At 41.5% G+C, this 25,622-nt stretch overlaps 1 protein-coding gene across 1 annotated transcript in view; it reads left to right on the forward strand.

Moving 5' to 3' along the window:
* LOC123251800 (protein transport protein Sec24D-like) overlaps window positions 1-25,622 on the forward strand; it is a 41,501-nt gene that overhangs the window by 5,652 nt on the left and 10,227 nt on the right. Inside the window, exons 2-5 of the mRNA XM_044681114.1 lie at window positions 7,538-7,700; window positions 9,749-9,878; window positions 16,893-17,041; window positions 23,932-24,207. Coding sequence (XP_044537049.1) covers window positions 7,580-7,700; window positions 9,749-9,878; window positions 16,893-17,041; window positions 23,932-24,207 — 676 coding nt within the window. The 5' untranslated portion in view covers window positions 7,538-7,579. The remainder of the gene's footprint in view (window positions 1-7,537; window positions 7,701-9,748; window positions 9,879-16,892; window positions 17,042-23,931; window positions 24,208-25,622) is intronic.

A 25,622-nucleotide genomic window follows, 5' to 3' on the forward strand; every position in this document is an offset into this window, starting at 1 on the left:
GAGAGAGAGAGAGAGAGAGAGAGAGAGAGAGAGAGAGAGAGAGAGAGAGATGCGCCGGGAAGTTTGACGTGGCAGACTGCGCTGGGCGAGAGAGGAAGCAAAGTTCCCCCACTTGCCCTGGAGCAAGGTCCCTGCCCCTTCCTGTGCACTTGAGGGAAGCATCCCGGGCTCCCTCGCGGTGACACCTCGAGTGGCGCTGAAGCCGGCAGGTGGAGTGGAGGCCAGGGGTGTGTCCTGGCCGATCTGCCCAGAGGTGCCCCGTTGCAAAGGCTTGACCAAAGCTCAGGCTGCCACGTCTCCCTGTCTGCCGAGCAGGGGGAGGAGGGAAGGTCCTGTCCCTAACAAAGGCCACTGAAGACAGGCCTCGGCTGGGCACGTATGTTTCTTTGGTGGAGGGACACCCAATCGGCTTCTGATACTTTTCTGGCTCAGTGTTGGCAAGTACAGCCAGACGACAGGCAAACTAAGGAGAAATTGTGAAGGACTATCCAAACCTCAACACAGTCCTTAGCAGCTCTCTTATTTCTAAGAACAGCCGAAGAAGGGAATAGCCGGTGGTCTAGAAAAAAACATTGGCTCCTCTGGCCAGAGATTCTTCACCATCTTTGTGCCATGGATCCCATTGGCACTCTGGGAGAAGCCAACAACGGACCCCTTTTCAGAATAGAGGACTTAAATGCATAAAATGGAATGGATTAGAAAGGACTGAAAATCCACGTCTTTTTTTTTTTCTTTTTTACACCCATGGTCCCAGTGGACCCCAAGATAAGAGTCCTGGAGCCAAGAGGCCTGATTTGATATCCTAGCTTTCTGCTACTTGCTTTCTGAATAAACCTGGGCAATCCCTTAACCTCTCTGGGCCTCAGCGACCTTATCTGTAAAAATGAGGGAATAAGATAAAGGGAGCTCCAAATCTAAGAAAGCTAGGTTAAATATGGTGGATTGTATTCCTGTTGTTATGGCTACAAGTCATGGAGTTGTAGGAAAGAGAAGGGAGTCAAGAAATCAGAGAACTGGAGAGCAGAAAGGGCACTAATAATCATCATGTTTATTTTAAGGATAAGAAAACTGAGGCACACAGACTCAAAGGGAGCTTGCTGAATAGCAGGCCAGGGCTAGATCTCAGGTCTCTAAGAGGTTTCATGAAATCCCTACCCAGCATACAAATGGCTCTTATTATTGTGGAAACCAGGGAAAAAAATTTAGAATCTCACATTTAGGGCTGAGAGGAAACTTAGAAATCATTTAGCCCAAGCTTCTTGTTTTACAGATGCAGAAACTGAGGCCAAGAGAGGGAAAGTCAACCCAAACTAGCCAGGCTAGTTTGTATCTAGATTCCCCCAGTCCTGTTCTCCTGAGTAATTTAGTTATTGTTGTTCAGCTGTTTCAGTTGAGTCTTTGTGACCTCATTTGAGGTTTTATTAGCAAAGATAATGGAGAGGTTTGCCATTTCCTTCTCCAGATCATTTTACAGATGGGGAAACTGAGGCAAAGAGGATTAAGTCACTTGTCGAGGGTCATACGGCTTGTAAGTATCTGAGACCAAATTTAAACTTGCAAAGTTGAATCTTCCTGACTCCAGGCCCAGCACTGTACACCATAGGGCAGTGATAGTGAACTGCCCCCTTACCTCAGACAGGAAAGGGAGGAAGCACTCCCATTGGGCTGCTGAGGAGAGGGATGGGTGATGTGAAAAAATGTCCTCAGGCACAGTGGAGAGGGGGAGAGGAGCAGCCCTCTCAGACACTCAAGCCATAGGTTTGCCAACACAATCATAGGGTAAATTCAAGTCCATGTCTTGAGGAGATACAACCAAAACCAATAAATGGTTATTATGGACTTTCACTTGTCCTCTGGATTACCTTTTTTCCCCTTTTATTCCTTATCTTCTATCTTAGAGTCAATACTGTGTATTGGTTCTAAAGCAGAAGAGCTGGGCAAGGGGAGTTAAGTGACTTGCCCAGGGGCACACGGTGGATTGCCCTTTGTGGAATTCCATTTGAATTGAACATCATTTTATGTATAAGGGAGAAATTAAAATCTTTCTGACAAGTTCTTAGTTGAAGTTTCTATAGATTTCAAGACTGACCAAATAGCTTTCTCATAGCAGGCTGGGAAGGAGTTCAAAAAGCTAGTGATACATATAGCCCTTCAAGTATTTCCTAGCTGTTATCCTCTACCCAGGTCTCCTGATTCAGCTAGAGTTGTACTGCTGCTTACTTTGCTTTGGAGGACTGTGGGTAGCCTAAGATTATTTATAACCTGCCCTTTGACTTGGCCAAATCATAAACAATAACCTTGATTCAGCACTAATATCAGAGGATGGAAGGAACCTCCAGCCCACCTAGGTTTGAAGTGCCAGCTTTTACCTGCGTCTTTTAGTCGTTTTGATAGGTTAATGCTTATTGGGTCTCATCCACAGAACTGATTGATGACTCAACTGACTCAAGAAAACAAGCTTTATTACAAGAAAATATAGTAGCAGAGTAGCTAGTATAGTAAGTAATTAAGGTAAGGTGTGGAAAGTAAAGGTGGTGAGAGAGTAAGGAGTATAAAAGGTAAGAGGGGTTCTCAGAAATGCTTTTTGTCTTGCTTAGTCACTAAGGAAGGGGTCATTTGTTTGGGCACTTGCTGCCCTGTGTGTCTCCAGGGAACTGATGCCACTTTACCTATGGTCCACTCTGTTTATACACTGCAGTGGGGGTGGGGAAACTGCAATGTAAATGTAATGCTAATGATACTTTAAATACTCTGGAACAATTATGGGGTCACTTTTGCCTTATTCTGCTCATACTCCAAAGGAGAGTAGTAAGTGTGGAAGCTGAGCATTGTTTGAACCTACACCTGTGGGACTGGGAAACTGAACCTCCCAACCAAGGTCAGTGATGGCAAACCTTTTACCAAGTGCCCAAACTGCACCTTCACATCACATGTGAGCTGCTCTTACCCCAGATGGGAGGGCTGCTGGGCAGAGGGGCAGGTGATGTCCTCAGCCACAGTGGGGAGGGGGAAGGGAGCAGCCCCCTTCTGCATGCTCCAGCACATGAGCCATAGGTTCACCAACACAGACCTGGGTTATGTCTAAAGATTGATGTTTTTTCATAATTGTAAATCTAAGCATATAGCTTATCTGAAAGGTGGACCCATCCAAATCAACTAATTATTGTTTCCTTGTTCTTTTGATTGCATATTTGGCAGCCTTGGGGGATATTTCAGTCCACATCAGTTTCAGTCATTTCCGACTCTTCTTGACCCCATTTGGGATTTTCTCAAGAGAGATACTGGAGTACTTTGCCATTTCCTTTACCAGCTCATTTTGCAGACAAGAAAATCAAGGCAAATAGGGTTAAGTGGCTTGTCCAAGATCACACAGCTAATAAGTGTCTGAGGCTTTCGGACTCTAGTCTTCCTGACTGACACCAGGCCCAGCACTCTATCGACTGCATCACCTAGCTGTGTAACCTTAGACAAATGGCTTCCATTTCTTTACTGATAAAATAATGGTGCCAGACTTGGTGCTCATCAAGGCCCCTCCCAGCTTTGGACCTCTGAACTTTAATGCATTCCATCTTTAATTTCTGCCACATTCACGGAACCACATACACTCAAAGTTGGAAAGGACCTAAGTCTATCTAGTTAAATCCCACACCTCCATAAATAATCTTGATAAAAGTAGTCTTGCAGCCTTTCTTCAAAGACCTCCAATAAGCAGACATTCACTGACTCCTGGGGCAGCCCATTCTCCTTTGAAACAGCTCTAATAGAAAGTTTTTTCCATGACTTGAGCCTCAATTTGCTTCTTTGTTGCTTCTGCCCATTGTTTCTAGTTCTGCCTCCTGGGGTCAAGTGGAGTAAGTCTAATCCCTCTTCCATAGGATAGCCCTCGAAATATTGGATTTCACCAATTATCCTTTTAATGATGCATTCTCTACATTTGCCAGGAATCAGAGTCAAACTCTGGCCTGTCATTTGTAGGTGCCATTCCCTTTCAGGTCAATATTTGTTCTTCTCTAGTTGGGTGGCAGGTATCATATCCCGCAATGTCTTCTCTTCAAGTTAAAATGTCTCTATTTCATTCAGAAGTTCTTCATTTGGTATGAACTCAAGGCCCTTTGCCATCTTGGTCATTTCCTTCTGCATACTCTCCTGTTGTTTATCAGTGGCTCTCTTAAAGTCAAGCCCAGAACTAAACACAGTTGTCTGATCAAGGCAGACAGTGGTACTTCTTTAGTTCTGGTCCCCATAAGGTCCCTCTGATTGTGTAGCTTTCCTTGATTTCCATATATCACACTGTTGACTCAGGTTGAATTAGTAATCCATCAAAGTCCCTGAACCTTTGTCTGCTGCCTAGTCATGAACCCCATCTTATACTTATCAAAGGTTTTTGGTTTTTGTACCCAAGGGTAATAAGGCTTGATATTTATCTCTATTCACTTTCATCATGTTTGACTCCATACAATGGGCTAACCCAGTGATGGGCAAACTACGGCCCACAGGCCAGATGTGGACCCCTGAAATGTTCTATCTGGCTGTGTGAGCATTTCCTTTCCTTTGGCACCCCCTTTAAAAAGATTGCCCATCACTGGTAGCCTATCTGGATCTTTTTGAATCTCTCCTCCATCATTTAGTGTGTCACCTATCCCTCCCAGCTCTGAGATTCTTTGCCAATGGGATGAACATCCCATCAAGACCTTTACATAGGCCTTCTTCCAAGAAAAATGTTCAACAGAATAGGGCCACCCACCCTTCCCCAGGACATCCCATTGGAGACCTTCTTCCAAGCTGACATAGGTTTATTAACAACTACTCTTTAGCTAATCAGTCAGATTCTTCTTGAGTCATTTGACCAGGTCATAATTTACAGAACTGAACTGTCATCTAAACTATTTCATTCCATCTTGTCCCCCAAGAATAGCACTGGGCTGTTGTTATTCAGTTGTTTCTGTCATGTCTGACCCTTCATGGCCCCACTTGGGGTTTTCTTGACAGAGAAGCTGGTTAGGTTTGCCATTTTCTTGTCCAGATCATTTTATAGATGAGGAACCAAGGCAAACAGAGAGGTGACTTGTCCAGGGTCATTGAAAGACTTTGTCAAATGCTTGCCAAAATCTAAAGACTATTGCTATTTGACTATTGATCTGCCAGGCTAGTAACTCAGGCTAAAGAGGAAGCAAAGGGGCAGCTAGGTGGTTCAGTGAATTGAGAGCCTGGGTTCAAATGTGGCCTCAGACATTTCCTAACTATGTGACCCTGGTCAACTCACAACCCCCATTGCCTAGCCCTTACTGCTCTTCTGCCTAGGAACCATACATAGTATTGATTCTAAGATAGATGGTAACGGTTTAAAAAAAAATAAAAAAGAAGCAAGGCTAGTTTGACATACCTAGATCTTGAAGTTAATCTTTTTTTTTTTTTTAACCCTTGTACTTCGGTGTATTGTCTCATAGGTGGAAGATTGGTAAGGGTGGGCAATGGGGGTCAAGTGACTTGCCCAGGGTCACACAGCTGGGAAGTGGCTGAGGCCGGGTTTGAACCTAGGACCTTCTGTCTCTAGGCCTGACTCTCACTCCACTGAGCTACCCAGCTGCCCCCCTTGAAGTTAATCTTGATGCATGACTCTGTTTTTGTCACCTCCTTTTAATATGTAGCCTCAGGGGTTGCTGGGAATCAAAGCTAGACTCTCTGGCCTACCATTTATCAACTCAATTCTCCTTCCTTTTAGAAAATGGGACATGCCTTCTTCTCTAGTTGGGGTTGGGGTGGGGCAGTGTCTGGAGGTGCAGTAAGTATCTGGTTCTCTATGATCTTTCAAAGATTTTCAATAGTGCCTCAGCAAGTCCCACTCTGTATCAGTGAATGGAGTCCATCTGAACCTATTAATTTAGTTAGTGCTAATCAAGGGAAGCCAGGTGCCCAGGAATAATATCTCTACTTTGGGAATCAGTCTCTATTAGTCATTTTTATTCTGCCCTTTCTAGTTCAAAGATCATTCTCGTTGGCAGGCAAACTCATCAGTACAAGGGTTGAACATTCCTGCCCTTTCTCTGACATCCATTTCCACTCTCCTTGCCATCAGAAGCAGTGGTCCTATCCTTTCTGAGAGCCTTCTCATTCCCCCAGTTCTGGCTTCCCCATCCCCATCTTTTGATTTTTCAGAGTTTCTTCTCCAGCCTCAACTTCTTCCAGGTGAGAATTCTCTGACACTGCTCACAAGCTTCTGCCACACTTCTTTGTTAATCCTCAGTTACTCATACCCTTCTTCTTCCTTCTTTACATGCATTTGAAAAATCTAAACTTAAAATAAAAATAATACCCAGCTTTTAGTACTTTAGTACACTTACTCTGTGCCAGGCCCTATGCTAGGCACTTTATATTTATTTCATTCAATTTGATTCTCACAACAACTCTGGGAGGTAGAAGCTATTATTATCATTGCCATTTTTGATATGGGGAAACTAAGGCAAATAATTTAGTGACTGTCCACATTTACACAGCTAATTTCTGAGGCTAGATTTGAACTCAGATCTTCCTGAGTCAAAGTCCAGCACTCTATGCAATGCACCACATAGATGGTTTTAATAAGTTTCCTGGTGGTTAATGAGTTCCTTTTTTAGAGACAGCTATCTGGTACAGTGAATGAAATATTGGACCTGGAGTCAGGAAGATCTGAGTTCCCATTCAGCCTCTAACAATTAGCTGTGTGATCCTGGACAAGTCACTTAATGTCTATCTGTCTCAGTTTCCCCATCTGTAAATCAAAGATAAGAATAGCACCTACCTTCCAGGGTTGTTGTGAGTATCAAACAAGATAATATTTGTATAAGTGCTTCAGTGCCTAGCACGTAGTACACACTTAATAAATACTTCCTTCCTTCTTTCCCTCCTTTTCTCTTTCTTTTCTTTCTTCCTTCCTTTGGACATTTCCTGATTTTCTTCTTTCCTGTGTGTCTTCAGAATTCATTTCTCAAGAGTCTTTCTCTCCTGGGCTGACTTCTAGAGAATTTTAATGCCCTGGATCCAATCTGTCCTTCCTCTGTTCTCTGAACTCTGTTCTCCTTGTAGCTAGGGTGCATGTCAGATGGTTTCTGGTTTTTCTCTTCATCATCACAAATTCTAAGATGAGCAGTTCTGGAATGAGGAAGATCTGAGTTCAAATGAGGCTGCAGACACTTTCTAGCTGTGTGACTCTGAGCAAGTTACTTAAAACTATTTGCCTCAGTTTCCTCATCTGTAAAATGAGCTGGAGAGGGAAACTGTAAACCACTCCTGTACCTTTGCCAAGAAAACCCCAAATGGAGTCACAAAGACTTGAATATTACTGAAAACAATTGAACAACCTAAATCATTTTGACCATTCCTTTTTTGCTCGCAAGAAGCTATAATGCAATGGACAGTGTTTATAGATAAGCATATGTGATGATTGTCTCCCATACTAAATACTCCCCACAGCATCCTTAGAACTTCTGTAGAATGTCCATTTCCTTTAAGAGCAGAACAACTCAGCCTTGATGTTAACAGCATCTTTTTCCTGTTTCAGCTTTAGAAGAAACTTGTGATCTGGAATGAGATAACTTTCACCATGAGCCAACAAGGTTACGTTGCTGCTCCTCCATACTCCCAATCCCAGCCTGGAATAGGAGCACTTTCCCCACCTCTTCGGGGTCATTATGGTGATCCATCACACCCACCCTCTCCAGCAGGTAACATAGAATGTGTTGGTTCCTATATGAAGAGGAGTGATTTTGAAAAGGATCTGGGGAGTTTAGTGGACTGCAAACTCAATGAGAGTCAATAATGTGATATGGCAGCAAAGAAACCTATTGGACTCTTGGGCTCCAGTGAGAGAGAAACCTATTTCCAGGGACTCTGGAGGGGATAGCTCTGCTCTCCTCCGCTCTGTTCAGATACCATCTGAATGAAAGACATTTCTTAAGCTCTTACTATGTGCTAACTGAGAGGCAGCAGGGCAGCAGAGAAGGAGAGAGTCAGCCTCTAGAACTAGGAAGGCCATGGGTCAAACCTGGCTCCTGACTCATGCTGGAGGAGTGACTTTGGGCAAATTACCTTACCTCCCAGGGTCCTAGGCGACTCTCCAAGACTTTGATTGCAGAAAGGGTGCTGTTCATTATGCTGGTGGATGGACTTTCTTCATCTGGGAATTCCTTATTTCACTGAACTCCCAAGTCCCACCCCTTCCCTGTCCTCCTAGGAGCTGAGCACCAAGGGAAATTATGTTTAGTTTCATATACTACATTTTAAAAAAGATCTTCATGGGTTGGAAAGTGTCTAGTGGAGGGCACCCTGTAAGGCCATGAGACCTAAGATTTAGGACAGCTAGAAGGGATTTGAGAGCCCAGCTAACCCAACTCCCAGATTTCCTACAGAGGTAGAGTGTCTTCCCATAAACAATCCAAGAAACATTCATTAAGTACCTAGTATGTGCCATACTGGGTGCTAGGTGCTGTTAATTGGTCAATTCATCAATTTATTAATCATTAATGCATGTATAGTGTTAATATAATAAAGTATTATAATCTATAAATTATTATATAGTTGTCTTATATAACATAGGGTATTATTTAATCCTATAATAGATCACTAATTATTTATGTAATATCACTACATATTATTTAATAATATAATTTATAATTATAAGCATAATTATATAACTATATAGATATGTTATGTAATATAGCTGTATAATAATTAGTGAAAGAATTAATTATTAAGTAAAAGATTGATCAAATTTTATTTTTTTATTAAAAGCAAGCTCTTAAGGGCTGGGACTGTCTTGCTTTTAATATCATGACAACAGAAATCAGAGAGCAGAGGAAAGTTCATAAAAATGAGTGAGGTGGGATTTCATCCCAAGTCCTCTGAATCCAAACTCAAATTTGTCCCATACTGCAGGGCCTCTGACTCCTACTGTATTAAGGATAGGTCAAGGGAGCTGGAGGTGTTTAGCTTGGAAGAGAGCAGACTTCCAGGGTGACAGGCTCCCTGCTTTCTCCAGATGTTTCAAGGGAGGAGGAATAAGACGGGTTCTGTTTGTCCCTAGAGCAGTGATGGGCAAACTATTTAAAGAGGGGGGCCAAAGGAAAGGAAATGCTCATCTGTCAGTCTGTTTCTAAGGCAACTCTTTCAAAGTTTTATCGTATTGTATTCGTCAGATTAGGAATAATGTCGCACAGCCAGATAGAACATTTCAGGGAGCCACATCTGGCCCGCGGGCCATAGTTTGCCCATCACTGCCCTGGAGGTATCCCAGGATCATGGATTTAGATTTGGAGCGGACCTCAGGGATCATCTAGCTCAACTCCCTCATTTTACAAAGGAGGGAAGGAAGGAAGGAAGGAAGGAAGGAGAGAGAAAAGTGCTTGTTTTATGCAAAGCACAAGTTTTTCTGGCACATGGATTAAGTGGATGGAAAGAGGAGACTATTCTAGTCATTTTCCATTTTCTTTATTTTATTTTTAGTATTTCTTGTCTTCTTTCGGTATCATTCAACAATTCAGGGATTACTTAGCCAGGCCCAGAGCCCAGAGTTACAGCACAGTGTGACTCAAGCTGTAAGGGACATTCCAGCCCTTTTTTTTTAGGATGAGGACCCTGATCCTCAGATAGCTCCCCACTTTTTCTTCCTATATCAGCTCACATTCTTAGCCTAAGGATTTTGCACCATGGGCTGAAAACCATTAATAACATATCCACCTAAATTGATTAACCTGAACTCTTTCTCCCATGACAGGCATAATGAAGCCAGCTGGACCTTTGGGGCCAACTGCACCTGTTGGGGTGTTACCTCCTGGACCCCCTAATTCTGGGACCCACCAATTTGTTCAGAATGGTCCTAATATCTCAGGGTATCCCCAACAGAGGTAAGTTACTCAGACTTCATTTCTTCAGTGATGATATTCAATCAGAAAGTTGTTTCTAAATAACCCAAGTGTTTATGGAGTGTGCTGGTGAATGTTGAACAATCAGCTTTCCAGAAAAAAGGGGTCTGCTCAAAATAATTTTAAGTTTAAGCTTCATTATTAACATTTATCCATTACTTTCTTAAGTTTAGAAAATCAACAAAATAATCTCTCAAACCCTGATTTGTAGTGCTTACTGATTTCTGAGGTATGAATTCTCACATGGAAAATTTAATCATTGGCTCTGTTCAGTGGGTTTGAACTGACTCCTAGTTGTAAATTTGTCCTCTGCATTGACAGCTTTCTCTGTGGAATGTATCTATGGGTAAATTCCTCTGCTGAGGCAGTCAGGATTTTCAGAAGGGTAAGGAAAAGATTTTGAGCCATAGATGTCTATCTCAGAAAAATTTGTTGCCAGGAAGATGAGATGACACTTGGATCATAGATTCAGAGTTAGAAGGGACCTTAGTAATTCCTGTTCTTACAGAGGAGAAAAGCCAAAACCCAGAGGGATTAAGACTTGTCCAAGGCTACTGAGAGATGGGATTTGAACCCAATCCTCTTTACAAAACATCATGTTACCTCTTTAGTTGATTCTACTATTTCTAGAAGACTTTCTGGTATCACCTAATCCTGGAATGGCTCATCCTACATCCATCCCCTCCAATGGAAAATCTTCTCTTCCCTCCCCAAATATTTCCAGAGTACTCTGGTTCTTTCTTTTGCTACCATCATTCACTCACTCACTCCTTCTCTCTCTCTCTCTTTTCTTCTCTCTCTCTCTCTCTCTCTCTCTCTCTCTCTCTCTCTCTCTCACACACACACACACACACACACACACACACACACACACACGTGACATATCTCTGATGATATCCCTTATACCTTGCAAAGAATATGGATGGATATATGGATGGATGGATGGTTGAGTGAATGAAAATCTAGTAACTAACATCTATATAGCATTTATTATGTACCAGGCACTGTGCTAAGTATGTTACATTTATTATCTCATTTGATCCTCACAACAACCTTAGGAGGCAGGGACTATTGTTATCTCCATTTTATAGTTAAGGAAACTGAGGTATGTGGAAATTAAATGACTTGCCCAATATCACACAATTAAAAAGTGTCTGAGTGGGACATTAATGCATTGCTGGTGGAGTTGTGAACTGATCCAACCATTCTGGCTGGCAATTTGGAACTATGCTCAAAGGGCTATAAAAGATTGCCTGCCCTTTGATCCAGCCATACCATTGTTGAGTTTGTACCCAAAGAGATCATAGATAAACAGACTTGTACAAAAATATTTATAGCCGTTTTTTTTTTTTTTTTGTTGTTGTTGTTCTGGCAAAAACCTGGAAAATGAGGGTATGCCCTTCAATTGGGGAATGGCTGAACAAATTGTGGTATATACTGGGGATGGAATACTATTGTGCTCAAAGGAATAATAAACTGGAGGAATTCCATGTGAACTGGAAAGACCTCCAGGAACTGATGCAGAGTGAAAGTAGCAGAGCCAGAATAACATTGTACACAGAGACTGATACACTGTGGTAAAATAGAATGTACCAGCAACAATGCAATGACCCAGGACAATCTGGAGGGACTTATGGAAAAGAACACTACCCACATTCAGAGGAAGAACTACAGGAGAGGAAACACAGAAGAATAGCAACTGCTTGAACACATGGGTTGAGGCGGACATGATTGGGGGTGTAGACACTAAATGACCACACCAATGCAACTATCAACAGTTTGGAAATAGGTCTTGATCGATGACACATGTTAAAACCAGTGGAAGGGCGCATTGGCTATGGGTGGGGGAGGAAGTCGGGGGGGGGGGGTGAAGGGGAAAGTAAGAACATGAATCATGTAACCATGATAACTTTTCTAAAAAATAAAAATTATTAATAAAAAAAAGTGTCTGAGGCAGGATTGGAACTCAGATCTTCCTTACTCCAGGGCTAGCACTCTTATCTATAGTGCCTACTGACCCTAAACAAATGATAGCCATTATTATTATTAACTTGTCAAGATACTAAAACTAGCAAGGAGAAGGGAGCAATAGTAATGGAGAGAGTTGTGGGCTTGGAGTCAAGAGGAGCTAGTGTCAAAACTCAGTCTTACTCCCTTAATAACTGTGTGATCCTGGAAAAATCACTTAGCTTCTCTGTGTCTCAGTTCCTCCCACTGTAAAATGAGGAGGGTTGAACTGGATTGCCTCTGAGGGTCCTTCTAGCTCTAGAGATCTCATGACCCAAGGGCTGTTCAAAGTCACCATTGTGGTAAATGGCAGAGCTCAGTCTTAAATTGAGATCCTCATATGCCAGATTCAGGATTGCTTCTGTGATTCTATGACCTTCTTAGGGATTTCTCCCCAGAGGGAGCAAGCCTTCCATCCTTGTTGGATAGGATCCAATGGACTCAAGGCCCTGACAGAGCAAAGTCACAACAACCCAGGGGGAGAAGTTACCCAGAAGGGAGTGGTGAGCCCTGTTAGACCCTGCCAAGAGGTCAAGAAGGAGGAGAGCTGAGAAGGGGCCACTGCATTGAGCAATAGAGGCCACAAGTGACCTTGCTGAGAACAATTTTCATTGAGTGATGGGGCTAAAAACCAGATTGCAAGGGATTAAGACATGAATTGGAGATGAAGAAGTGAAGGGGACCAGTGTAGTTTGTTTGTTTTTTTGGAGGCACTTGGCTGAACTAGGCAGGAGTGATAGAGGATGATGACTTGAGGAAATGGAAGGAGAGAGAGAAGGTTTTTTTTAATGATAAAGGAAACATGGGCATGTCTGATGACAGTCCCTGACTCCGAGAGCTGTTTATCCAGCTCTAGTGTTTCCCCTAAGCTCCAGACTCCCATCACCAGTTGCCTACATACATTTTCCAGAGTCCCAGAGAGTTCTCAAACTCAGTGTATCCAAAACTGACCTCCTTTACACCTAACCTACCTGTCTTTTCAACTTCTTTATTTCTGTCATTACAGCTACCCGGATTTCTGCTTTTGAACCTCATTAATACTCTCCATCATTCCCTCCCATGGGATACCTTCTCCTCTCCCCTCTTTTTGGCTTCCTTTTGTGCATTATCTTCCCTTCATTAATTTTAAGCTCCTTGAGAAAAAGAACTATCTTTGTTTTGACTGGTATTTGTGTCTCTAGCACTTAGCACAGGGTTTGGCACACTGTAGGCACTTAATAAATATTTGTTGACTGACTGACTGCTGGATGTGACATAAATGGATAGAGTGGTGCACCTACAGTCAGGAAGACCAGAATTCAAATCCAGCCTCAGACATTTACAGGATATGTTCATCTCTGCTAAATTAATTTCATGAGGCCTAAATGTTTTTGGATACAACTAGTTTCATATCGTCCTTAAAGCAAGTGTTCTAGGCTATTCCTAAAGTCATCAATACAAATGTTCAACAGCTCAAGGCCAGAACTGAGACTTGCAGGCACTCCACTTGGAACTCTTTCTACATTAACACTGAAAAGTTAATGACTGACTACTATTTGGGCTGGCCTGTCAATTAGTCCCACATTTCCTGACTGATATTATTGTTTAACGCATATCTCTCCATCTTGCCCAAAACAGCAGCCAGAACTGCTTTTCTAACACCTAGGTAAATTACACCAACAAAATCTCCTGTTTTTATCATTCTAACTGTATTAAAAAGCCAATCGGGTTGCCTCATACAACCTGGTTTTTTAATGTTGAATTTAAAATTTAATTTCTTCATGTTAAATTTTAATTATTTTTTCTTTAAAAAATTAATTACATTGACATATTTTGTTTTGTCACTGCCTAAATTTCTCCCTGTTTCCTTTTTAGAGAGTCATTTCCACATAAATAACACTTTTAATGTTAAATTTTTAATCAATTTTTTTCTTTTAAAAATTAGTTATATCACTATATTTTGTTTTACTATTGCCTAAATTCCTTCCTGTATCTCTTTTAGTGAGTCATTCCCATGAATAATTTTACAAGAAAAAAAGAGAAAGAGAAAAAAATCAGCAAAACCAAAAACTATATTCAATGTTGCACACCTCTGCCATGAAGTTGGAGGAGGGGTCTCTTCTTGTTCTTTGTGATTTCGCAACATTCATTGTCCATTGTTTGGTGGTTGTTGCAGTTGCGTTTCTATTGTTTTATTAGCTCTGCTTCCTTCATTTTGCATCAGATTTGAACCATTTGGTTCAAAACCATTTCTCTCCAAAGATGATTAAACTTTGCAAGATAACAGAAGACCTGACTAGCTCAGCCTATCATCTACCCATACACACATGATCTTCCATTTTTACCCAGTATAATAAAGTTTCTTTTTCATCATCTTTAGCATGCTCTGCTAGCTTCAGATCATTCTAATTGTTAGTTCTTTTGTAGATAATCATCCATTTCAATTAAGTTCTCAGATTTCTTGGCATAGAGCAGTGTATATGTAACTCTGATCTTGCTCTTGATCTTTTTTTTCCGCCCTTATTGTGATCTCTCTTTTCTAATTCTGGGCTTGCTCTCCTTTTTTTCCTCTTAGATCTGATTATTATTTTCTTCTTATTAGTCTTTTAAAAAATAGCATTTGGATTTCATTAATGTGTTCATTGATTGCCTATTTACAGTTGTACTTATCTTGCTTGTTTCTCTTCTGTTTTCTGTTCATTACTTTGCTTTTGCTAAGCTGTTGGATTTGGGTGGAGGGAGGGTGCAGACTCAATCCTTTTATGGTATCTCTTTTTCTGTCTCAGCCTCTCTCTCCCTCTGTCTCTCTCTTTCTCCTTCTGTCTATCTGTATATCTGTCTCTTTTCTCTCTCTTTTATTGATGTAACTATAAATGCTCACCCAAGGATTGCTTTGGTTCTATTCCACAGAGTTTTATGTATAATATCAGTATTGTCTTTCTCTCTGGTGTAACCTATTGATGTTTCTCTAAGTTCTTCTTTCACCCAGTTATATTCACTTTTTAGCTTCCATGTAGACATTGATCTCTTATTCATGATGTCATTATTTCAAATCCATTCATATTGCATCATGGCCTTTAAATGTAGTTTTATAGAATGCCCTGCCTTCTTTGCAGTCTAGTTTGAATGGAGATATTGCAAAGACTTGGAAAATGAGGGTTGTATTGAACCTGGGAAGGTAGGTGAGAACAAGATTGCAGAGGGTCTTAAGTGTAAGGCTAAGACATTGTACTTTAATCTGCATGTATAATAGAATGAGAACTAGTTTGGGAGCCGAGAATTTGGGTTGAAATCCTAACTGTCACTATCTGTGTGATTATGGGTAAATTAGTTAACCTCTCTGGGCCTCATTTTCTTCATTTGTAAAAAGGAGGGGATCAAAATAAATTATTTCTTTTTATTTTATTTTTATTTTCCTATGATTACACAATTCATGAACCCCTTCCCCCACTCTTCCCTCCCCACTTCCAGAGCTGACAAGCAGTTCCACTGGGTTATCCATGTATCATTGTTCAAAGCCTATTTCCATGTTATTCATATTTGTAATAGAGCAATCTTTTAACATCAAATCCTAATCACATCCCTATCACACTATGTGATCCATCATATATTTTTCTAATGCTTTTCTGCTCCCACAGTTCTTTCTCTGGATATGGATAGCTTTCTTTCTCCTAAATTCCTCTGGATTGTCCTGTATCATTGCATTGCTGCTGGTAGAAAAGTCCATTACATTCAATGGTACCACAATGTATCAGTCTCTGAACAATGTTCTGTTGCTGCTCCTTTCACATCAATTCCTGGAGGTCGTTCCAGTTCACATAGAATTCCTCCAGTTCATCATTCCTTTGAGCACAATAATATTCCATCACCAACAGATACCACACTTTGTTCAGCCATTTCCCAGTCGGTGGACACTCCCTCATTTTCCAATTTTTTGCCACCATAAGAAGCGAGGCTATAAATATTTTTGTACAAGTCTTTTTCCTTATTATCTCTTTGGGGTATAAACCCAGCAGTGGTATGGCTGGGTCAAAGGGTAGGAAAGCCTTTTGCACATAGTTCCAAATTGCCCTCCAGAAAGGCTGGACCAATTCACAACTCAAACAGCAATGCATTAGCGTCTCAATTTTGTCTCATCCCCTCCAACATTAATCACTTTCCTTTGCTGTCACATTGGCCAGTCTTCTAGGTGTGAGGAGGTACCTCAGAGTTGTTTTAATTTGCATTTCTCTAACCAGGAGGGATTTAGAACACTTTTTCATGTGCTTATTGATAATTTTGATTTCATCCTGTGAAAATTGCTAGAATAGATGATTTCTAAGGTCTCTCCTAACTCTCTCTCTCTATATCTATGATCTGTCATCCATACAAAGCCCCTGAAATTTTAGCATTTGGAGGGTTTTTTGTTTCTTTGTTTTGAGCAAAAAAAAGTGGCAGGTCAAGACACATCTTAAGTAAGAAAGTTATTTAGGTAGCTATGTTAAAGACAGAAGAACCTGAGGTGAGGCAATTAGCCAGGAAGCTATTCCAATAAACTAGGGAAAGGAAACCAGATGTGAGAGAAGGAACAAAAACAGGATCCCCTGAATGGGGTTTAAGAAGGGATTTGGCAGGGCAAGGAGGGAAAGGGGTGATTTCAGAATGACTCTTTCAGTTTCCTCTTTCAAGCAGGGTAGTATTATCAACAGGAAAAAAGGAAGCTGAGAGAAGAAGGTTTCAGGGAAAGTGGATGAAGTCCTTTTTTGGATATGTTGAATTTGGGGTCACCGTATCATAGAGTTTGAACTGGAAGAGTCAGATGACAAAACTGAGACCCAGAAAAATGAAGGCACTGCAGGCCATAAATATTAGAGCTGGGCTTCCCTCTATGGTCTTCTGGTTCCAAAGGCAGCACTCTTTTCAATATGTTGCCAGTGGAATCTGGACTTCAAGGGTCCAGCCCATCCTTCCAGGTGGTGAGTTTGGGACATCTTTTCTTATTGTCTAACCCCAGTTCTTTTCTCTTCTCAGGTTTCCAGGCCCTCCACCTGCCAACAATGCTGCCCCTCCCTACCCACCATACTCTCATATGCCATCAGCAACCTATCCCAGTCCTGTGTCTTCATCTGCCACCACTCAGTTGACCAATCAACTCGGCAGCATGCAAATTCACAATTACGGTAATGATGAATCCTTCCTTTTCAGTGCTCACTCATAGGCTTCATTATTTTTCATGAGAAAGGGGAAACAGCTGCTGGACCTCAGTCTGTCATAGATTTAGAGGCAGAAGGGGCCTTATAGGGCCCTGAATCCAATATTTTCATTTTACAGATGGAGAAACTGAGGCTCAGAGAAGTTAAGGACCTTTCTCAGATTCACACAGCTGAGCAGTATCAGAGGCAGGATTTGAGTGGAGGTCCTCCTTTCTCCAAGTAAAGCATTCTATCCAGAATGCCATACTGCCTATTAGGGTTCTTGAAATAACAAATGTAACTGTGGCAGCTATTTTTCCCACAGTGAATTTTAGCTCTATTTGATTAAGGCTATAACCACCTGAAGGCCAAGCTCTAGTTGGTTTCGTCTTTGTATGGTCCCAGTACCTGGCTGGGTGTTTAAAAAATGTCTGAGTATATACACAAAGAAATGGCCAAGTGGGAGAGGGGTGTTGTTGTTGAATCATGTCCAACTCTCTGTGACCCCATGGGCCAGAGTATCTCTAGGGTTTTCTTGGCAAAGATAGTAGAATGACTTGTCATTCCCTTCTCCAATGGATTAAAGCAAACACAACTTAAATATAAAAAATACATATATATACATAAATATATATATATTACACATAATATATATATATCTGCCTAGGGTCATACAACTAGTAAGTATCTGAAGCCAAATTTGAACTCAGGTCTTCCTGACTCCAAGCCCAGCACTCTATGTACTAAGCAACCTAACTGCCTAGGGTAGGTGGGATGTGCAGGGACGACTAGCACCTCTGATGTGAGGATTTTCCAGGCCCTTTTCAGGGGACCTTTGTTATCCACCTCTCACCCAGCTCTCACCTGTGGCCCCAAGAAAGCTATAGCATGCCCAATGGCCACACTCTGGTAAAACAGTCTCAGCCAATAGGCTAAACCAGGTTGAGGATAATCAACAGACCTCAAAGTCATTGGTGAGTTAAGCATGAGAAGACTTCCCCTGGAAGAATGGGCACATGAGAACAATCTGTTCCAGCAGCCAGGAAGGAGACTGAAGAAGGCACTGTGGAGCCTTCAAGCTTGGTCATCATCAGCTGTCCTGACTTTTGTCTGACACGGATTTTGATGACTCTGGAAGAGAGAGGGACATGGATGACTTTGTGCCACTCTGCCTCACTTAAATCAATTCACATGCAAGACATCCCCCTGTGATGTCATTGGTCCCCTTTGAAAATGAAGGATGGGCAATAACAAGAGCAATAAATCCCTGGTGATTGAATGGCATGCAAAACAGAGAAGAGGGGGGAATGGCATTTACTATGTAATAACAGATACCAAAGAAACCATCTCATTTTTAAGATGGAAGGGACCTTAGCCTGACATAGTGACCAGAATAGAGAAAAAGAGGGCCAGAGAGGTAAAATGTCTTCTTGTGGATGGCCACCCAGTTCCCACATTCCCAAGCTAAACAATCCCCAGTTCACTCTGAATTGTTTCAGTTAAAAATCATATCATCTCCCTTCCCTTCTTGCCTCTCAGACTAATGGGGAATGTTATCAGTCAAGGCTGAGGTGCTATTTGGAGAGGGATGGAAGACCCAACTAATAGTCTGACATTTTCACCAAAGATTTTGAGAGATCATGAGGGAGGTGTTATGATTTAGGAGTATGGATAATGATCTGGTTCAAACCTGATTTTGCTACTTACATATGACTCTGGGCAAGACACTCCCCTTCCTCTGGGCCTCAGTTTGCTTATCTATAAAATGAGAGAGTTCACTAGATGATCTCTTATGGTTTATTCTAACTCTAGAATTTATGATTAGCTCATCTTAAAACTACATCTAAAATGCCTGTGGGAAAATGGTCCTTTCTGATCATTTTAGGATAGTTTGGATCCTGTCCTAAGGAATATCAGCTTTGTTAGACCCCTGGTTCTCCAAGTATAATATATTTTATACTTTGTTCTTAAAATGAATGAATGATTTATTTAAAATATTTTCATCTAATGAGATCACCCCCTGCTATCTTATCCACATGAACTGAATTTCCAACATTGAAAGCAACAGGTTTTTTTGAGTCAAGAATTGATTCTGGGGCAGACTCAGTGGATAGAGAGCCAGGCTGGGAGTCCAGAGATCCTGGGTTCAAATCTAGACTCATACACTTCCTGGCTATGTGACCCTAGACAAGTCGCTTAATTCCAGTTGTGTAACCCTTACTGCTCTTCTGCCTTGGAACCAATGCTTGGTATCAATTCTAAGACAGATGGTAAGGGTTTAAAAAAATGATTCTGTCCCTGATCTCATCACGTATTTCATATTCCAACCTCCCTTGGTCTTGGACCCTCTTCTCTGAGTTTTCCAGATCTTGGTGATCTTGTCATTTCTCATAAGTTCAGTTACCATTCTCTGCAATTGACTCACATAATATATAGCTGTCCTACAGTCCTGCATCATTAGCTACTTAGTGGACCTCTCCATTTGGTTTTGCCATTGGCATTTTGACCTGAACAAATCTGAAAAAAAACTAATCTTCGCTGAGCCCCATCCAAACATGTCCTTCCTCCAAAATTTTTTTATTTTGATTGAGGGTACCATCATTCTTTTTTTTTTAAAGCCCTTATCTTCCATTGATTCCAAGGCAGAAGAGTGGCTAGGCAAATGCAGCTTAAGTGACTTGCCCAGGATCACCAGGTAGCACATGTTTGAACCTAGGACCCCTCATCTTTAGGCCTGGCTCTCAATACACTGAGCCACCAAGCTGTCCTCAGCTCCTTCATTCTTCTGAGTTCATAGCCTCAAAGTCTTCTGTGACTTTTCCTTCTTCCCGATCTCACATAAGCAATCATTTGCTATCTTGTCAAGTCCATCTGTACAGCATCTTTCAATTCTATCCCCTTTTACTCTATTCAAACAGCCATCGTCCTAGTTTAAATCTTGATCACCTCTAACCTGGACTCTTCTGATAGCCTCACGTTTGGCCTTTTTAACCAACTTCCAGTCTCTTCTTCCATTCATCCTCTATACAACGAACAAATCAATATTCCTAAAGCCCAGATCTGAGGATTTCACTCACCTGCTGAAGAATCTGCAATGGCTCCCTCTTGCCTACAGGATAAAATACAGACTCCTCAGCCTAACATTTCAGTCCCATCACAGTCTATCTCCAGGCCACTTTTCCATATTTTTTCCCTTATGCTGCCTTCATCTACCCTAGGTTTCAGAGAAACTGAACTAGTAAGTGGTTCCCTGCATTTGGAGTTTCATATGTTTCCAGGTCTTTGCATAGACTTTTTAAAATTTATTTAAATATTTTATTTTTTTAGAAAAATTTTCCATGGTTACATGATTCTTGCCTCTACTTTCCCCTTCACCTTCCCCCACCATATCCAACACACATTTCGACTGGTTTTAACATGTGTGATCAGTCAAGACTTCTTTCCATATTATTGATAGTTGCATTGGTGTGGTCCTTTCGAGTCCACATCCCCAATCATGCCCACATCAACCCATTGACAGACATGCCAATATTGCCTTGCTCTTACTAATGGGGGTCAGGTTGTCCCTAGAATGGTCCAAAGGTCCTTTGCAAATGTTCTTCTGGCCACAAGGGCACATAGAATCATTGATCTACCATAGACCTGTGAGACATGTCAGGGGTCACATATTCCAGCTCCCTCATTTTACAGATGAGGAAAATGAGGCCCAAGAAGAGTTAAAGGCTAGATTAAGCACACATATGGCATATCAAAGATGGAAGTCTACTGGCCCCAGAGCTAGTGATCTTTTACCTCTCTGAATTTAAGTGATTTTACACAATCTGAAAATCATTCACAGGAAGCTTGAAAGGCAAGAAAAAATACAAGCTGTAGAGAGGATGGTTGGGAGGCTCAAACAAACAGCTGTAGAGTACTTTGCAGACTTTAAAGAGCACTATAAATGCAAGCTGTTACTATTATCCTGCCTCCCCCATTGCCCTTTGGAAGAGTAGCACAATGAAAATGACTTTTTTCCCTTATAAACACCTAGACATAGAGCACTGTTCCTGCAGTCACAAAGACTTTAGTTCAAATTTGGCCTCAGATACTCACTAGCTGTATGACTCTGGTCAAGTCACTTAATCCTATTTGCCTCAATTTGTTCATCAGAAAAATGAGCTGGTGAAGGAAATGACAAACCACTGCAGTATATTTGCCAAGAAAAACCCAAAGGGAGTCACAAGAAGCTGCTAGGTGGCATAGTAGATAGAAAGTTGGGCCTGGAATCAGGAAGACCTAAGTTCAAATCTTTGATTTGATCAGCCACTTACTAATTTTGTGGCCCTGGGCAAGTCATGTAACCCTATTAGCCTAAGTTTACTCATCTGTTAAGTGAGCTTCAGAAGGAAATAGAAAACCCTTCCAGTGTCCTTGCCAAGAAAATCCCAAATTTGATGGGGATATGATTGGGGATGTAGACTCTAACCAATCATCCTAGTGCAAATAGCAATAATATGGAAATATTATTGATTGGTGACACATGTAAAACCTAGTGGAATTGTGCATGGGCTCCAGGGGGTGGGGGGTGGGGTAGACAGAGGGGAGGGAAAGAACATGAATCATGTAACCATGGAAAAATATTCTTAATTAATTAATTTAATTTAATTTACCCCCCCCCCAAAAAATCCCAAATGGGGTCATAAAAAGTCAGACTCAACTGAACAACAACAACAAAAGGGATGGAAATGTGGGAATAAAATAATTACTGTCAAGGCCTGTCTTATGTTACATCATGTTTGTTGGGCCCCAGGTTCTTTTGAAAGGGTGATACAGTGTATGCTTTTGTTCTAAAATGAATGATTGATTTCCAGATGTTCAATCAGTCTAAAAATATTAGTCCACCACTGCCTTATCAAAAATAACACCAGGTTTCTAATTGACTCTAGTCCTGTTTTCTTTGGTAAAAAGAGATCAGAGGGGTCACTTATCCTGGAGAAATATCTGAAAAACATTCAGAACCAATTTCTTTGTTAAACACGTTTTTTAAAAGATTCTGAACCTTTTAGACAGAGAAAAAGTGTGTGTGTAATACATATACATGTAAATGTGCTAATATGTGTGCATTATTATAGATGTGTGTACATTTATGAATTCAGTTTAAAAAAATGTTTTCAGTTTGTTCATGGCCTTCATCTTTAACCCCTTCGATGGGGTGACTTTTGAGACCCCTAATTTTCATGTAATTCCAAAGTGTGTGTGTGTGTGTGTGTGTGTGTGTGTGTGTGTGTCTGTGCTTAAATAAATTTGAAGAAAAAATTGGGCCTCATTCATGGAAAGATCCAGAGGAAATGCAGAATAACTTCCTTTCCTGGTTGGCCTTCATTGTCTTTCTAACCTTTTGTGCCTCAGAATGCTCAGAATGTGTGTTTTTCCCACCTGATGCCCCAGCAAGTTATTTCCCTTTAAAGGGGAAGAATTAGGAGCTAGCAATAGAAGAAGCAGTCCAAAACTGAGCACCGGACCCTGGGTTAAAAGCTAGAAGGGAACTTCAGAAATAAGGAGATTTTAGGGATTCCATTGGAGAAGTCAATGGCAAATTCCTCCAGTATCCTTGCCAAGAAAACCCCAATGGGTCACAAAGAGTTGGACATGTCTGAAAATGACTGAACAACAACCACATCAATTGCAGTCTCTATAGTATAAACTCTGAGGGGAGGGAAGGCTAAATTAATTGATTGGTTGTTGTTTGATCATTAATACCTAATGGCTGAATTAGCTTTTTTATTACACTATAAGATTTGTAGTTTCATAGATTTAGAGCTGGAAGGGACCTCAGGGGCCACCTACTTTATTTTACAAAGGAGAAAACTGAGACTCAGAGAAGTTCAGTGATGTAGGAAAGGTCACACAGTCAGTTGTATGACCAGCTCATGAACCCACTTCCTCTGGCTCCACAGACAGTTCTTGTTATCACTCAGCCTTTCCATTCCTTCTGGTTGGTTTTCTTCTTTTAGGATATCAAGGTGGTATAGTAGGATTTGGTGTGAAAGGAGTCAATCCTTGGCTCTGTCATATACTACCCTCAATTGTTAAATACAAATGGTACCCTCATTGTTGTTCATCATCTGATATGATTTGTTCAGAGCATGAGTTCCCTTAAATCAATCAATCAATAAATAAATCGGTGTATGTAAATGTAGATGTATAATTCTACACACATACACACACACACACACACACACACACACACACACACACACCTACCTGAGATAAAAGTCATGCCTGAGGCAGTTAAAAAGCAGTACATGGGGGGGGGAGTTAAATCTGCAGGCAAAGAAATTAAAATCAATCTACAAAGAGGTTTCTGGGGTCTTAGGAACTCCCCAACTAAGTCCTAGAAACTGCTTTTATGCCTTTTGCCCAAAGGGCCCACAGATAAGGCAGACTCACCCAGATCTAGGCCACTGCTGTCCCTCCAGACCTGGCTGGGTCAAGAGAGTGTGGTGGTTAACTCAATCCTCCTGATGCCCCCCAGGTGATCCTGACCTCCAGCAGATAGATGACCAAGCTGACTTCCAAGGGACCTCCCAGCACCAACATTCTATGTTCATATATACAGTTTGGTTATATCCAGTTCACCTGGATTGATATTTAAGACATGCCTCCATCTATCTTCCTCTTGACGACTGTCGGGATCACGTTTCTTGCCTTGAAAATGTCAGAGATGGTGGGCCACTTTCAACAGTAAATATTCAGTTAATTATGACTATATGAAGCTCACAGGATCTTAGAGCTTTCTGTTGTGTGACTGATGAACTCATGCATTTTATGAAAGCTTCACTTCTTTGCTAGAAGCTGGTTTCTGGTTCTCTCACATTATCCTTGATGCCTTTACACAGGTCCTGGCATGACTTCAGGTTCCCAGGGCATCCCGGCCCCACCCTCAGCAGCATCTTTCCAAGGGCCCCCACAGCTGCCTCAGCCTGCCATTCTCCAGCCAGGCCCCCGGATACCCCCACCTCCACCAAGCACGCACAATGGCCTTGGAACTGCCCCCTCATTGCCACCAGCAAGCAGGCAGGATGCACTCCCTGGGTCTGGCCCTCCCACTGCCAATTTTTCATCTCTGCCCCTTTCAGGACAACCTCCAGGCCCTGGATATCCCCCACAACCAGGTAGGAATGGCATTTTTTCCTTTTTATTTTTAACTTTCTGTCTTAGAATCAATAGTGTATACTGGTACCAAGAAAGTAGAGTGGCAAGGGCTATGTAATGGAAGTTAAGTAATGTGCCCAGGGTCACACAGATAGGAGGTATCTGAGGCCAAATTCGAACCCAAGACATCCCATCTCTAGTCCCATATCTAAATCCACTGAGCATCTAGCTGCTCACCATTGTATCCTTTGAAGGAAATACTGAAGAAAAAGCTCAGTGCTCTCTTGCTCTCTTCATATGTCTGATATATTTATATATGCAGCCTGGTCTTGGTCAGCACCTACCCACTGAGGCAGTGGAGTACATGAGTAAAAATCTGACATTCCATTTGGTCTTCCACATTTATTCATCATCCTCCCCATTTTGGAGGAACCAGAGGCATGGGAGGGGGAAGATGGAGCCATCTTCTCAGGCTCTTGGCTCTTCTTTGGGGCCAAATTTGTTTTATGACATCATTAATTCTTTTTTTTTTAAACCCTTGTACTTTGGTATATTGTCTCATAGGTGGATGATTGGTAAGGGTGGGCAATGGGGGTCAAGTGACTTGCCCAGGGTCACACAGCTGGGAAGTGGCTGAGGCCGGGTTTGAACCTAGGACCTCCCGTCTCTAGGCCTGACTCTCACTCCACTGAGCTACCCAGCTGCCCCCCATTAATTCTTAAAAATAAGTAATTTACCAAATAATAAAATAAAAACAATAAATGGTCATAATATTGATTCATTAGAAAGTAAAAGCAAGAATAATCACAAGCTTTTCTTTATGAGAAATAGTGGTACATAGTGGGTAAGAGAGCCAACCTTGAAGCTAAAGAGACCTAGGTTCTTTTCCCCAGGTAAAGCCTTCAGTACTCTGAAAACAGTGACATGCAAATAAGCTGATGGACCACAATGCAGTGAGGCCACCGTTACCTTCATCAGTGCTCTTCCTTCCCACAGGACATTTCCCTGGGGGCCAGCCCTCACAAAAAAAAAAAAAAAAAAAAAACAGTCTGTGTCTGCCTTCAGCATTTTATCTGACAGTCTGTATTTCTTCTCAAGCCGATTTTATCAGTTTTCCTTACACATAAACTCTTTTTCTGTCCGTCTCAGCTGCCATATGTGAAAGGGGCAGTTGTTTCCACATAGAAGAAAGCTTTGGGTTTGCTCCATCTGATAACGCCAGAACTTTGAAGTTGAGGTTTCTTACATAAGAAATGACATCACACCCTATCATTTCTCTGTGGCCTTTGGAGCAGGACTATAGCTCTGGAGCAACATTTGGAAATAGGATTAAATCAGCAAATAGCTAAGCATATTTACTCCACATAGTGCTGAAAGAAAGAGTTGATAAATGCCTGTCCTTTGCTTCTCTCAGAGAATTCAACAAGGCCATTCA

Source organism: Gracilinanus agilis, chromosome 6 (genome assembly GCF_016433145.1).
Source record: "Gracilinanus agilis isolate LMUSP501 chromosome 6, AgileGrace, whole genome shotgun sequence".
Lineage (NCBI taxonomy): Eukaryota > Metazoa > Chordata > Mammalia > Didelphimorphia > Didelphidae > Gracilinanus > Gracilinanus agilis.